Genomic DNA, 14,858 nt, shown 5'->3' on the forward strand with positions numbered 1-14,858 from the left:
ATGCATACAAACCTAACACTTAATATAGCACAATAACGAGAAACCATCTATTTTTATGGAAAGTTGACCTAAAATAGCATATTTTGAGATACTAAGTCTATCAAACAAACATCTTATTGATGATATATCCTATGGTTAAGAAGAGTTTAATCAATGTCTCCTAAATTTTGTGCATGATTTTCATCTAAGGACTGACGATCCTTTTTCATATCCTAGCACTTGGGGACGACAAGACGCTAGTAAAGCCAAAGAAACAAACGAGAGGTAAGTGCTTTACTGAGTGCTGCTGTGTTCCTTGGCTCATTGGGGTTGATGCTAGTGACAGGTTACCTTTAAGAATTTGGTAACCCTCACCTTAACCCCTCACACCCATTTCTAAAGTGGTCAATCTAAATCTATATTTTTGTTGAGTGGTACATCGTCAGAAGGTGGAACTTGACCTACCTGTGTGTGGATTGCCTTTTTTTTTCTTTCCAGCCAGAAATAATGAAACCTGCTCTGCAGGGCAGGATCTGTCTGATGAGCAGCTCCGGGATGTTGCACAAACGCTGGGACAGGAGTGGGAGAGGGCAGCCCTCCACCTGGGGCTGAAGAAGAAAGATCTGGACGAGATCAAGAAAGAAAAGAGAGAATTCATGCAGAGACGGAACATGTTGCGGCTGTGGAAGGACCGAAGACCAGGAAAGGTCACAGCACAGGACCTGCTGAGAGGTCTGGAAGACATGAAGGACCTACCTGTCGAGACTCGTCTGTTATTGAAAGGTAACGTACTTCACCCACACACAGTGAACGTCTTTCATGCACGAGCATTGATCTATGGAACTCTGGCTAATGAGTGGACTTTTGTTGAGCTTTGTGTTGGATTGGTTGGATATTTACATAACAAAAAATATCAATACATACACAAATAATAATAATAAAAAAATACTCACTTGATTCTTTAGTGTAGCACCTAAAGCACTTTTCTTGATAACTTTTTCCTTTACTATTGGGTTTGTATCTTACTAGTTCAATGAACGTTCTGTCGCTTGCTTTGGACAAAAGCGTCAGCTAAGTAAATGTGATGTGATGTAAAGAAGTGTGTTTGGTGTAGTAAGTGCGCTGCCACCAGCATTAGATCTGCAGGTGGCGTCGTTGTAATGATACTTGGGGTTAGGGTAATGTCTGTTTCCGTGCCATGTGTCGCTGCTGCCAGTGAGGTTTTAAAGTAGTCCTCTAAGGTGATGTTGGCAGCGTTACCTCGATAGTGACCATCGGTCAGGACCTCTCAGAGTCCGACCTCGGCCCGCATCCAGACCGAGTAGCCATTCAATCCGGTCCCATTACACACCTTGTGTTGTGAATGCAATAGTACTTTATGAAGTTTAATGTTTTCTGTTGTTGTTCTCTATTCATCAATAGATTATTAGTTGCGTTGAATATTCATTGTAGCTGGAGATTATGCCAATCCTGTCCCCAGTTTAATCACGTTTCAATTGTCTTTCGAAAAGGAATAAGTTATTGGAAAAACAGCAAATGTTGTAAAGTTTTAACCAAAATAATGTCTGTCCAAACCAGAAACTGTCTTAAAGTTGATGTTTGTTTCCAAGTGAGAAACATCGGCAATCGTTCCAGATCACTGTCCTTCAAAAATCAGATGCCATCCTTATGAGAAATATGTTTAAAAAAAAAACCCTGGAATAGGTGGTATTGGCTCTGTGTGCATGTGTGTGTGTGTGTGTGTGTGTGTGTGTGTGTGTGTGTGTGTGTGTGTGTGTGTGTGTGTGTGTGTGTGTGTGTGTGTGTGTGTGTGTGTGTGTGTGTGTGTGTGTGTGAGAGGGTTGCTACTGATATCCTTTCATTTAGGCTAACACTGAATAAGAAACCAATCACTGCTGAGTACCAAACAGTGACGCCCTGAGACTATTAACTAAACACTAATTATGTGCTGTTGCAGATTTACTACCAAAAATGGAAAGCAGTAGCTCAGGTATGTTTGTATTTTGAAATAAGCCACAATTTGAGCTTTCAACTAAACTCCCCATGATTGGTTGAGGAGGTGCTTTTCTGACATTTCAGAGTTTGATTGATCACTCTTTCACAGGGACGAGTCTCACCGAAGACACAGCAAGCATGCCCGTGGTGGACAGGTGTGAAGAGGACTGTTCTGATTCTGGTAAGAGTTGTGGTTCTTCTGGTTCTTCACTCTTGGTACATACCTCAAGGCTTCTCCATGCCTCCTTCTGGCTTTCTCTTCTTGTTATGTCTTTTTGCCACAAGCCACTGCTGAGATTGAAGAAGAGGATGAAGGTGAGCAGTGTCACTCTTCCATTGAGCATTGAATCTCAATGACGAGGTGATCTGAAAACAGAAGTTTTTCACTGGGTGTAAAAAAAATATATCCAGGTTCACTGAACCAGGAATGCTGCCTGCCAGTGTATCATGAAGCCAACTGTTATTGGAGGGCTTAATGTACACATTACCCTTACACTGGACATGCTGTTGGTTTTTCGTGTTCCGATCGGATAGTAGGATAACCAGGCAAGTTTAATCAATCATAACATCCCCCTTCTTTTCAGGAGAGCAGAGCCAAGGACGAAAGAGCAGTAAGTCAGGTGAGCCATGGAAGATGTTTAAAGGTGTCATATTATGGAGTTTTCCAAACAAGTAAACATATTATTTGATTTCCAGAAAACATGTTTATGAAGCTGTTTGCTGGAAATAGCTTTTAGGAAAAAAAAAATCTCGCCTACCACAGTCTCAGCTGCCGGACTGCCGCCGAAGTTTGGGCGGCACCGCCGGAGTTGCTTAGTTTGGCCACCGTCATAGCTGCCGGCCGCTGCCGGCAGCTATGACGGTGGCCAAACTAAGCAGCTCCGGCAGCTCTGGCTGTGTACTCCGGGAGCTGAACTGCCGCCGAATCTTTCCGGCTGCTCCGGCGGCTGTCCTCCAGGAGCGGAAAAGTCTGGCGGGGTTAGCTCGGCGGCATTCCGGCAACTCAGCTCTGGGAGTACAATCCCTTTCTCCTCCATGGCTCCCCCTCCGGACTGCCACCGAAGCTCGGCGGCAGTCCGGCAGAGAAAGGGATTGCACTCCCGGAGCTGAGCGGCCGCCGAGTTCCCCCCGCCGGAGCTGCTCGTCCGCTGGTCCACAAAATCGTAGCCATGCTCTGATTGGAGGGGAGTGGGGAAGTGGGAGGTACTATTCAACTGTGCTCCTTTCCTACGTAGGAGGGGGCGCCGAAACTGACTCGCTCGTTTGGTAGCTGTAGGCGGGGTACTTTCAGAAATGCATATCTCACTCAAAAAAATCATGCAGACTTTTTTCAAAGTTTGTATGCGTGTGGGAACACCAGAGACCCAAAACATCCCAAATCCCAGGAAAAGTGTTGTTTTCATAATATGTCCCCTTTAAATGATTTAAACGTTGTGTTGAATCGAGCGAAAATATTCATATGAATAAACCAGTAATCATTGTATTGTTAAGTTGAAACAAGGATTATAATTTTCCCATGTAGCCAAAATGTTATTGGTTTAATGTTTGTGTACAGCCTTAAAAAATTATAACTAATGGAAGCCGAAAAGTGTCATGTTTTTCTCTCTTTTTGTTTTGTCTTTTTGCCAGACGCCAGTGTTGAGATTGATGAAGATGATGAAGAGGATGAGGGTGAGCAGTGTCACTCTTCCATTGAGCTTTGAGTCTCAATGGCGAGGTGATCTGACAACAGAATTACTTCACTGGGGGTTAAAGAAACCTTCCCAGTTCACTGAACCAGGAATGCTGCCTGCAGTGTGTCATGAGGCCAACTGTTATTGGAAGGCTTAATGTACACGTTACTTTCACGGTAAATCTTGTCGGTTTTGATACTGACAGTTATTATTTATCCTGACAGAGGAGATGCCCGTCAAGTCACAACGTGAAAAATGCAAAGCAGCTCAGCAGGTGAATTTCAACCAGATACATTTCTTTCCATTACATTTACATAAATGACCTTAAAGTTAAGATAATAATTTGTGTTGCTCTTTATTGTTGATTGCTTCTGAACATTTACAGAGCCCCGAGTATGTGAAGGTTACCCCAACGGAGATTTCAAAGCAGAGCTCCAAGTGAGTGACATTCGGTCCTGACATCAGTCCCATGGGGTTATCAGAATTATATGTTCCCAACTGTGTGTGTGTGTGTGTGTGTGTGTGTGTGTGTGCGTGTGTGTGTCCTCGCTCTCTCACATTAGTCCCATCATTCCCAGCAGTCTGCCGGTGAAGCACCACGGGGCTGTGCTGGTTTACAAGGGGCTGACGAGAGAATGCCGAACAGACCACATCTTCCGCGTGTTTTTGTCCTTGAACAACGACTCTGAGATCAAGGTGACAAACGAAATTGACCACTGAGTCAGTAATGGAACGAGAGTCCCTGTGTGTTGATAAACCGAGTCATGGATAGACGGACAGACTGCACTAAACTAGGCTTTGCTAAATTGAACTAAGCTGTGATAGACTAAGCTGGGACAAACTAGGCTAAAGGCCTATGCGCTAAATTGGACTGGGCTAGGCTAGACTGCAATAGGCTAGGCTAGATAACTCAGTTTAACGTCTTCTTTCTCGAGTGCCCATGTCTTTCTGTTTCTGGGAACTTCGATCTTGACAATAACTCAAGTCTCCCATATTAATACCCCCCTCTTCCTCTTCCTCTCTGCCATTGGTTCCTGTACATTCTGGTCCTTTGTCTGCAGGCTGTTGAAGAACAGATTCAAATAGGTGTTAAGCAATGGATAAAGATTGAAATACCTCCCCTCTGTTTGCTGGAAGAGAAGGTCTACCACCTCACAAGCGAGCCAGAAGGGCAAATTGAACCCAAGGTGTTGTGCCCCCATTTATCGCCATTTATGTACCTAATCCTGTCATGAAAATTTTTTGTGCAGTTCAAGAAGAGAAAGTTTATTGAAAAATAATTAACACTGTGTGTGTGTGTGTGTGTGTGTGTGTGTGTGTGTGTGTGTGTGTGTGTGTGTGTGTGTGTGTGTGTGTGTGTGTGTGTGTGTGTGTAGAATCAACCATTCACCACTGCAGTTTTAGCATGTAAGGGATATTTTGTAGCACGCTTCAGTGAGCATCCTCCTTTCAGATTGTTTCTCATGGACTCTGACTCTGACGAACCTTTGTGGTCTGCTACAATCAGAGAAGGTAACCGATGGACAAAATTAGTATGGTTTTAGTGGATTGCATCATAAGACTCTGATGATCCTTTCTATGGCAAATTCTAGAGGATTGGACCTGCGAGAAAAGTTCTCTTCCGAAGATGAACCAGGTGCCCAACAACAGAGGGAGAGGTACACTTTTCTTTGATGCTGTGTTCATTGGATCATTGTTGGTGTTCCAATCGGATAGTAGGATTATTAGGCACGTTTAATCAGCCACAACATCCCCCTTCTCTTCAGGAGAGCAGAGCGAAGGACAAAAGAGCAGTCAGTCAGGTGAGCCATGGAAGGTGTTGGAATGAAAAACATTTTTGTATACATATTTATGAAAGCTCCTGTTTATCAGTAATCATTGTATTGTTAAATTCAAAGAAGGATTATAATTTTCCCATATAGCCCAAATGATATTGGTTTAATATTTGCTTACAACCTGCAATTAAAAAATGAAACCCATATGGAAGCCGAAAAGTGTAAAGATACCAGCAGGTCATGAGAGGGTTCCTCAAAACCCTTTTGTAGGTCTCTGTATAGCGTTTGGACCAAAGCTCATCTACATATTAAAGTGATAGGAGATAGGATTATTCTCAACACTAAATTGTTGATGCTTTATCTGCACGAATGAAACACACGTCATAGAAATGTGTAATGTCAAAGAAAATGTTCTAAACTATAAAGAATCTGCAGTTAGCCTCAAGGAAGTGTCAGGGAAAAACTTAAGTACCGTATATGGAATCGGCGCAAAGCTGCGTTACTATAAAATATGGAAGGTGAGCTGAAAGCTGTGATCTTGATGCACAAGGGACAGACAGTTTACCTTTGAACATGCCTGGCCTGCTGTATGATAGGCATTCTTTTGTAATTATTATTATTGATCTGGACTGGAAGGAAGTTTTAAACAAACTATCATTAAAGGACTTTTATGTTGAGAGTGACCAAGCTGGTAAGACAAACGGTTTTATCTTTAACCCAATAAAGAAGAGTTTAATTAATCAACTATCATGTTTGCACGATAGTTGATTTATATTGCCTTTGTATTTCTCTTCCAGGGGAGATTTCGAGGATCCGTTCAAAATTTGTGCAGAGAATTTCACAACCACTTATCAAAGGTCTCCTGGATGACCTTTGGCAGCAGAAGGTGTTCAGTACTGAGGACAAGGAATTTGTGACGGAGAACCAAAAGATCAAAACGGACATGGCACGTTGTTTGATCGACATGGTGATCGGGAAAGGGGAGACGGCATGTCGGATAATGATCGATAGCATGAAGGTTAGGGACGAGCACTTCACCCTGGATCTGATCTCTTCTCCAGCTGCTGTGGCTGAGTTGTAACTATGAATGCCATTTTTAAAGAAATCGTCACTGCTGACTTTGTTTTGATAAGTCATTACATTTATTTAGCTGACAAATTGTTGATATCATGTTAAGTATATGTCCTCCTTCCTGTGCTAGTACATGTGTACTAAGCTGTACCTCCTATATTCAGGTATAGATAGGAATTTTCATTTTGTTGGTCTCGGAACTGATCACGGAAATGTTTACAGTTTCCCAAAGAGGCAGCTTGAGGGATTTTAAGTTACAAAACACAAGTAAACTTTATGGATTTTTTCATCGTGATCTTTTCTGAAAGTTTGTTTGGATATCTTTTTACAAAGGAAAGGTAAACAATATTTTTGGTTTTTGGTACCGCAGTGTGAATTGTCTTATGTGAGATACAACTCTCTTCCTTTTGCATGCATGGTGCCATCTGCAGGTGCATGCTATGACCGTATCCAGATTGGTACACATTGGACAAAACTTGATTGCAAAGCTAAAGTGAAAAATGATTAAGGACTGCGGTCCACGCAGGCGGAACGATGTTGAGCCTGACCTGTGGCAAGGCTTTAAAGGAAGGTAGCACCTTCCTGCCGTCTGCTACAGCTTTTTATGGTGTTTCTAATATTTCAGAGAACTGGTTTTGTAGTTCTCGTGTCTCGGTGTTGTAGTTTAGTCTTTGTTTTGGTAGTTAGACGTCATTTCTGTGTCCGACAGTGTCATTTGGCCAGTGTGGAGAAATACCCATTGTCCCACTTTTGTCTCCAGGAATAATCACTCACTCACTACATTGTTCTGACTAACCCTATTGAACATAAAGGCAAAAAACAACAACACACGTATTGCACTAAAGTTGAACTTAATTTTGGGTTGACACGGTTTTTGTTCCATCGATACCTACTGGATAATTGTAATCAAGTGCAATTGTATTCAAGCTAGTAACAGTTCAGAACAGATTATTCAAAAGTGTAAGCAGCCGTAAGAGCTAAGATCTTGCCGAGGCACAATTGCTCATGCAGCTTTGCTCTACCAGTGGTCAAGATGCTATACACTCTGCCAAGGCATTTTTGAAGCATCAGCTTCAGTTGCGACCCTGTGCTGTGTGATCGGCCCCTTCCACGAGAATTGGAAATATGGACTGATTTATTCAATTCTGTATTTTTATGGTGATGGTTGTGATCACAGAGTTTCTGAACAAGTTGATTTTATGCCAAAGAAAGATAATATTTTTTAACAATCCACTACGACTAGCACAATCTTTTCTACAGGTTCCCCAAGAGGCAGCTGGTATTGTGTCAGTTCATTGTTTTTATATATTATGTTAACTTTCTGATCCCGAGCAAGGAAGGTTCAGACGTCTGTTTGGGGAAAAAATAAAAGTGGTTTGTGGGAAAGGCTGCCTTCTTGCTTCATTGTCCAACATATTTCTGTACTAGTCATGCCAACATATTCAATATCAATCAAAACATTAATGACATTAATATAATTCAACAGCATTCAATAGATAATGGGATACATTAGTGTGAAGCTATTAGTCCCATTCAGCTCAATGATTAGTAATTATTATATTGACATGGAAAGAAAATTGCATTCCAAGGAAAAATGACCTTTATTTGTAAACTGTGTCCTATAGTTTTACATCTACAGATTTAACCAGAATTCTTACAATTCCTGGAAAAATGGTACTTGCACTGCCACAACATGCTTCTGTGTGTGTACATCTGTGTATTTGATTGTGTATGGGTGTGTATGTTTACGTATGTGTCTGCAGCAAATTGTATCCTGGATCGGGTTCTGACAAGGCCATCGTGGAATCCTGGAGGTCTTCAAGTCAGGTGATCTCATACTTGCTGATGAGGGATTTCTAATCCGAGCCATTGTGCCAGAAGGAGTCAGACTAGGACTAGGGATGTCCCGATACCACTTTTTCCACTTCCGATACCGATACCGCATCTTTTGCTAGCAGGCGATACTGATATCAATCCGATTCTTTACGTCTTGAAAAGGCTGCTTTTCTTCCATCGATTCCCGTCGAGTGTGGTTGCCAAGATAAGAAGTGGAAGGATATATGGGAATAACGTTACTGGTTTTCAATACATCGGAGTTACATATTCATTCAACATGACGTATTCCTAGCCTTTATCCTACCCATATTACTATATAGAACTGCCATATCATTATTTTAATTACTTTTTTTCAGCATGATAACGACTTGATTAGTCCAAGTTGCTATGTCAAGTCAGCTACCTAACTAACCGAACTGCAAAACTCACCATCACCCTGTACGTCTTCTCATTCAAGCTGGCCCTCACAAACACCACAGTCCAGTACACGGCCGGACAGGTACTGGTCTTCACCCCTTTGGACAGGACGCTCTGTCCTCATCTCTAAAAACCCGCGTCATGCCTCTGTTGCAAACGACCGAGTTCAGCCGCATAAACCCACGGCTTGACTTCCGCGCCGGCAGTAAACGTTTCCATGGTACCAGCAAGCTCAACCAATCAAAGACGAGGCGTCACATTTTAGGATTGTGGGTAGTGTAGTGCTTTTAAAGGACATCTCGAATAACGTGTGTCAAGGGCAAGAGCATATACCAGTTCGTTTCATTATCTCTTGGCTCGTGGTAAGTATACCTTAGATGATAACGATATTTAAAACCAAACCTCTTTGAGATATTTTAAAGTGATTTTTCCATCCGAAACCGAAACCAACCTGTTGTTCCAGGTGTACATACAAGAAACACGTCATGGTACAATCGAAACCAATAAAAAAACCCGCAAATTATAGGAAGTAGTCTGTGAAAAACAAAGTAGATACTTGTTGGTCGATATTGTATCTTAAAGAAGCCACATAGCCCATGCTGACCTCAAACTATGGAAGGTAAGCTGTGATAAAGTACCCTTGGAATTTTTTCATCATTTTGGTGTAGACCTACTATTGAAATTCACATTGGTTTTAGAGGTAATTTATACTGTAGTGGTCGGTCTATAATGTGCTGTTGTAAAGGAACATTACTAAATCTTGACTGATTTCAGGTTCATTGTCCTTTCACTGTAGATTAGATTCACTCAAGCATTCATCGTTCAACCCTTCCCGTTTGTGATCGCATGAATTAATTCACTTTCCCGCGTTTCCATAACACTATACAGTTTGTTTGTTTTATTACTAACATGTTGCTGCTTTTGCGGGCATATTATTTATAGGACTCGGTTGGCTTCCATTTCTGGTAGTCGTAGACCTAGCTTTTCAATGTATCGTCTTTGGACAAAAGCCATAGGCCTACGATACAAAATACTGCTACGGGTTGTCCGGATGGAAATTAGATCAATAACTGCGGGATTGTCCTACCCGGGGAGGCTGAATTGCATTATTGTGACGATAATAAGGTGCTCTTATATGAACCTGTTGGTCTGCAGGTGTTCTTCAGGTGTGCATACACAAATTACTGTAAAATGAGTGCATAAAAGAAAGACGAATAAGTAATTTAATTCTCTCTCTCTCTCTCTCTCTCTCTCTCTCTCTCTCTCTCTCTCTCTCTCTCTCTCTCTCTCTCTCTCTCTCTCTCTCTCTCTCTCTCTCTCTCTCCCTTTATGCATCACCCTTTTAAATTGGCCTATAAGGCCCCCAATCACGCCTTCTGATAGATTTGATCAGGGTGGAACCCCCACCGAACACAACTGAAGGATGATGATGATCCACAACGGTTCTGCCACTAGCCGGGGCAGACTCCCTCATAGTGAGGGAGTAGCAAGTCGTTGTGCACGGTCTGGGGTACATGGTTTAAACATGTCCTGGTTCGAGGTTGGGCCAGAGCTCTTTGCAGCATGGTAGGCAAGTGTCGGTGACTTGAGTTGGATTCAAGCCGCCACCGGTAGGTAGCCAGTGCAGGGTCCGGAGAGCGGTGTAGTGTGGGAGGCTTTGGGTAGGTTGAAGACCAGCCTGGCTCCTGCATTCTGGACGAGCAGCAGGCTGAACGGCACATGCAGGCAGACCAGCCAGAAGGGAGTCGTTTCTCAACTGAGCTTCAGTTGCAGATGCAATGACATACACTCACAGCAAATGTATATTCCAGATCCTCTCCCTGGCTCAACAAGGAGCTCCGCTCACTTTAAGTGGCAGGCCGCCGTCTGGAGAGTCAATATAAGAGAAGTGGTCTGACGATACAGACACAGATGTTTCAGCAGCACCAACAGGACTTTAAAAATGCACTGAACTGCCACTATTCCAACCGTATCAATAATGGAAGAGGAATCACAAGAGTACTGTTATCTACAGAAAACAGGCTCTTCTGACCATCTAACTCAGGGGCCCATTGACAGAACCAATGTCAATATTGTTTCCTCACCCCCCTTGCTGTTGAGATGCGCCCCACCACCCTTGGACACCCAGTGGTACACCATAGATAGAGCTAAACTAGTTAGCTCGATGAGGTGAATTTACAACCAAAGTTTACACCACTTTTGGGACACATCTTATTGAGTTGTGGCAATTTGAACAGACTTTGTGGCAAAATTATTAGTAGCTATCTGTGGACGTCAGATGTTGAGTGATGTAGAGTATTTTTTGCAAGTAAAAAAACATATATTTTTACCATTTCTCTTGATGTGTCTTCAGGACTTCGTTCTAAACCTGTTAAGAAGAAGCCGTCACACGGTAGTGGACCGGGGAGCTGTCCTGGTGAGCTGTCCTCGTCTCTGCACCTCAAAAAGCCTGCTAGTGACGGGACGCTGGGTGAGTTGAAGTCTCCTAGTTTTAGGAGTAATGCGTCTACCTGCATAACCCTCAAGATCAGGGATGGACAACTGGCGGCTTTTCATTTTTTAAATTTTTTTAACCGCAACTGAATCAGTCATTGTAGTTATGCTGTTCACCGATAGAGGACGATTCCTTTGCAAACGATCTCAGGGCCCTGGGCCTTCCTCAACGGCGAGGAATAAAGACAGAACCATGGTGATGAGCAGTGCAGAAATTAAAAGAAAAATCGATCATGAAAACCATACCTTTACTTAATGTTGTTGGTTCAATAAACATGCAGACATCTATCCAATTTATTTTTTGTTATTTAGAATTATTTGGTTGCTTCTCTCATATCCGATTAGTGGAAGTGCGTGTTCATGTGGCCCTCTGATGGTGATGACGAAAAATTGTAAGACTGACGATCCTTTTTCATATCCTAGCACTTGGGGACGACAAGACGGTAGTGAAGCCAAAGAAACAAACGAGAGGTAAGTGCTTTACTGAGTGCTGCTGTGTTCCTTGGCTCATTGGTGTTGATGCTAGTGTGACAGGATAGCTTTTATAGTTTGGTAACCCTCACCTTAACCCCTCACACCCATTTCTAAAGAGGTAATATAAAAAATAATGTTGAGTGGTACATCATCAGAAGGTGGAACTTGACCTGCCTGATTGGGTTTTGTGTGTCTTTTTTAGGAGACAATAAAACCCTCTCCGCAGGTTGGGATCTGTCTGGTAAGCTGCTCCAGGATGTGGCAAAATCGCTGGGATGTAAGTGGGAGCAGGCAGCCCTCCACCTGGGGCTGAAGAAGAGAGATCTGGACGAGATCAAGAAAGACAACAAAGATGAGTACATGCATAGGCGGAACATGTTGCGGCTGTGGATGGACCAAAGACCAGGAAAGGCCACAGCACAGGACCTGCTGAGAGGTCTGGAAGACATGGAGGACCTACCTGACGAGACTCGTCGGTTATTGAAAGGTAACGTACTTCACCCCCACACAGTGAACGTCTTTCATGCATGAGCATTGATCTATGAAACTCTGGCTGATGAGTGGACTTTTGTTGAGCTTTGTGTCGGATGAGTTTGGTTATGGTTGTAAAGTGGCACGAAATCAGCCTTACCTGGTAATATTTACATAAAAATATATAAATATACACAAAAAAAAATGGCTTTCTCCTTCATCTTGATTCTATAGTGTAGCACCTAAAGCTGTTATCCTTTTATTGAGGCTAACACTGAATACAAATCCAATTTTTATTTTTATTCAGGTAAGAGTCGTGGTTCTTCTGGTTCTTCTCTCACGCTACATACCTCCAGGCTTCTCCAAACCTCCGTCTCACCCACTTCTTGTTGTGTTTTTTTGCCAGACGCCAGTGTTGAGATTGATGAAGATGATAAAGATGATGAAGGTGAGCAGTGTCACTCTTCCATTGAGCTTTGAATCTCAATGACGAGGTGATCTGACAACAGAAGTATTTCACTGGGGGTTAAAGAAATATATCCAGGTTCACTGAACCGGGAATGCTGCCTGCCAGTGTATCATGAGGCCGACTGTTATTGGAGCGCTTAATGTACACATTACCCTTACACTGGACATGCTGTCGGTTTTTCGTGTTCCAATCGGATAGTAGGATAACCAGGCAAGTTTAATCAATCAACCCCTTCTCTTCAGGAGAGCAGAGCCAAGGACGAAAGAGCAGTCAGTCAGGTGGGCCATGGAAGATGTTAAACGTTGTGTTGGATCGAGCCAAAATATTCATATTAATAAAAGCTACTTTTGTTGACCAGTAATCAATGTATTGCTAAGTTGAAACAAGGATCATAATTTTCCCATATAGAGAACAAGATATTGGTTTAATGTTTGTGTACATTCTGCAATTATTATTTTTTAACTAATGGAAGCCGAAAAGTGCGAAGATACAAGCAAGTCATGAGAGGGTTCCTCAAAACCCTTTTGTATAGGCTAAAAAACAATACAAAACCAATCACTGCCGAGTAACAAACAGTGACTCTAATTATGTGCTTTTGCAGATTTACTACCAAAAATGGAAAGCAGCAGCTTTCCAGTGTATCATGAGGCCGACTGTTATTGGAGCGCTTAATGTACACATTACCCTTACACTGGACATGCTGTCAGTTTTTCGTGTTCCAATCGGATAGTAGGATAACCGGGCAAGTTTAATAAGCCATAACTTCCCCTTTCTCTTCAGGAGAGCAGAGCCAAGGACGAAAGAGCAGTCAGTCAGGTGAGCCATGGTTGATGTTTAAAGGAGACATATTATGGAGTTTTCCAAACAAGTAAACATAATATTTTAACCTTATTTTTTACATTGTTTTTGTATTATGAATAGTTTAATATTTTCTCGTATACCTGAACCATACTTACAAATTGGTGGAAGTGGATTTCCAATGGTCAATTAGGCTACAGATCTTGTTATAACGATAATTAAATAAAAGCTACATGTTAAATAATTGTATATTTACATATATATGTAATATATATTTTAATATTAAATTAATTCAATATTAAACCAATGCATTTCAATCGGGAGATTTCTTTCGACTTCAGAAGGGGGGGGGGAGGGCTGCGCAGTGCGCGCTCTAGCATCATCTTGTAATAACGATAATTGAATGAAAGCTAGGCCTACATGTCTAATATTATAACTAAATCATTTTATATTAAAAAAAATACACAGGCCTATATAATCTATATTTTTATATTAAATTAATTCAATATTAAACCAATGCATTTCAATCAGGAGATTGTTTAACCCTGCGTTCACACCAAAAGATGCAAAAAGTTGACGCGCGTCGTGATCCCATTCAAAGTGAATGTAGAGACGCGTTGCTGCTTTGCTGCCGCAGCATTTGCTGCCGAGAAAACGGGCAGCAAAACTTGATTTGCGGCGCGTCAAAATCTGATTTGCGGCGCGGAAGGACGCGTTCACGTATTTTGCGGCGCGTCAAATGCTGCTCGAGTTGAAATATTTCAACTTTTGACGCGCCGCAAAACCTTTGACGCGCCGCAAAACTTGATTTGACGCGCCGCAAAACTCAGGCGTCAACGCGTTCGGGCAGCAAATGCATCTTTTGGTGTGAACGCAGGGTTAGACTTCAGAAGGGCTGCGCAGTGCACGCTCTCGCCCCCATATCGTTCTATTTCCCACAGTTTAGACTTGTAATTAATACGTTTCTTTTGTATTCAACGTGACTCCTTTCATTTTTTTTATCACTGTCTGGTGGCTAGTAGGCCTAGGCTATAACGTCACTCTGAGAGATGTGAGAGATAATTCATTAAGTTATCATTTGTGAGAGGTCATTCTTCCTCCTGAGTGTGTAGGGTGTGTTTTGACAACACAGTCTCACTCCGAGAACGTATACGACTGTTGGCAAGGGCACTTTAGCGTCGCTAGCTGAAGGGAAAAGTACCCTTCGGCGTCGTCTGCAGACGGAGATATGGCATACAATGTTATTCCATACCTGGCAATGTTTGACGTTCAGAGTGGGTGCCCCAGCAGCCACACCTGTAGGCCTACTAACCCGACTACGGCTCTACGACGCTGTGAGCATCTTTCCTATTGGATCGTTTTAAGGATATTTATTTATTTATTTGTTATCTATCAAAGCTACGGAGA

At 42.3% G+C, this 14,858-nt stretch overlaps 1 protein-coding gene and 1 long non-coding RNA gene across 2 annotated transcripts in view; one reads left to right on the forward strand and one right to left on the reverse strand.

The window, feature by feature from the left end:
• LOC115560654 (uncharacterized) overlaps positions 1-14,858 on the forward strand; it is a 198,380-nt gene that overhangs the window by 157,103 nt on the left and 26,419 nt on the right. The window contains exons 36-49 of the mRNA XM_030380068.1: positions 217-264; positions 478-762; positions 1,937-1,969; positions 2,084-2,155; positions 2,559-2,594; positions 3,604-3,645; positions 3,872-3,921; positions 4,033-4,085; positions 4,211-4,343; positions 4,709-4,834; positions 5,024-5,159; positions 5,240-5,305; positions 12,896-12,931; positions 13,434-13,469. Of these exons, the coding sequence (XP_030235928.1) occupies positions 217-264; positions 478-762; positions 1,937-1,969; positions 2,084-2,155; positions 2,559-2,594; positions 3,604-3,645; positions 3,872-3,921; positions 4,033-4,085; positions 4,211-4,343; positions 4,709-4,834; positions 5,024-5,159; positions 5,240-5,305; positions 12,896-12,931; positions 13,434-13,469 (1,152 nt within the window). The remainder of the gene's footprint in view (positions 1-216; positions 265-477; positions 763-1,936; positions 1,970-2,083; positions 2,156-2,558; positions 2,595-3,603; positions 3,646-3,871; positions 3,922-4,032; positions 4,086-4,210; positions 4,344-4,708; positions 4,835-5,023; positions 5,160-5,239; positions 5,306-12,895; positions 12,932-13,433; positions 13,470-14,858) is intronic.
• LOC115560742 (uncharacterized) lies at positions 7,796-8,932 on the reverse strand. The gene is made up of 2 exons (XR_003979835.1): positions 8,759-8,932; positions 7,796-8,495 (listed from the first exon to the last, which is right to left on the reverse strand). It is a non-coding gene; the product is annotated as an uncharacterized LOC115560742 (long non-coding RNA).

The sequence above is a fragment of the Gadus morhua genome, chromosome 16 (assembly GCF_902167405.1).
Source record: "Gadus morhua chromosome 16, gadMor3.0, whole genome shotgun sequence".
NCBI classification, from domain to species: Eukaryota; Metazoa; Chordata; class Actinopteri; order Gadiformes; family Gadidae; genus Gadus; species Gadus morhua.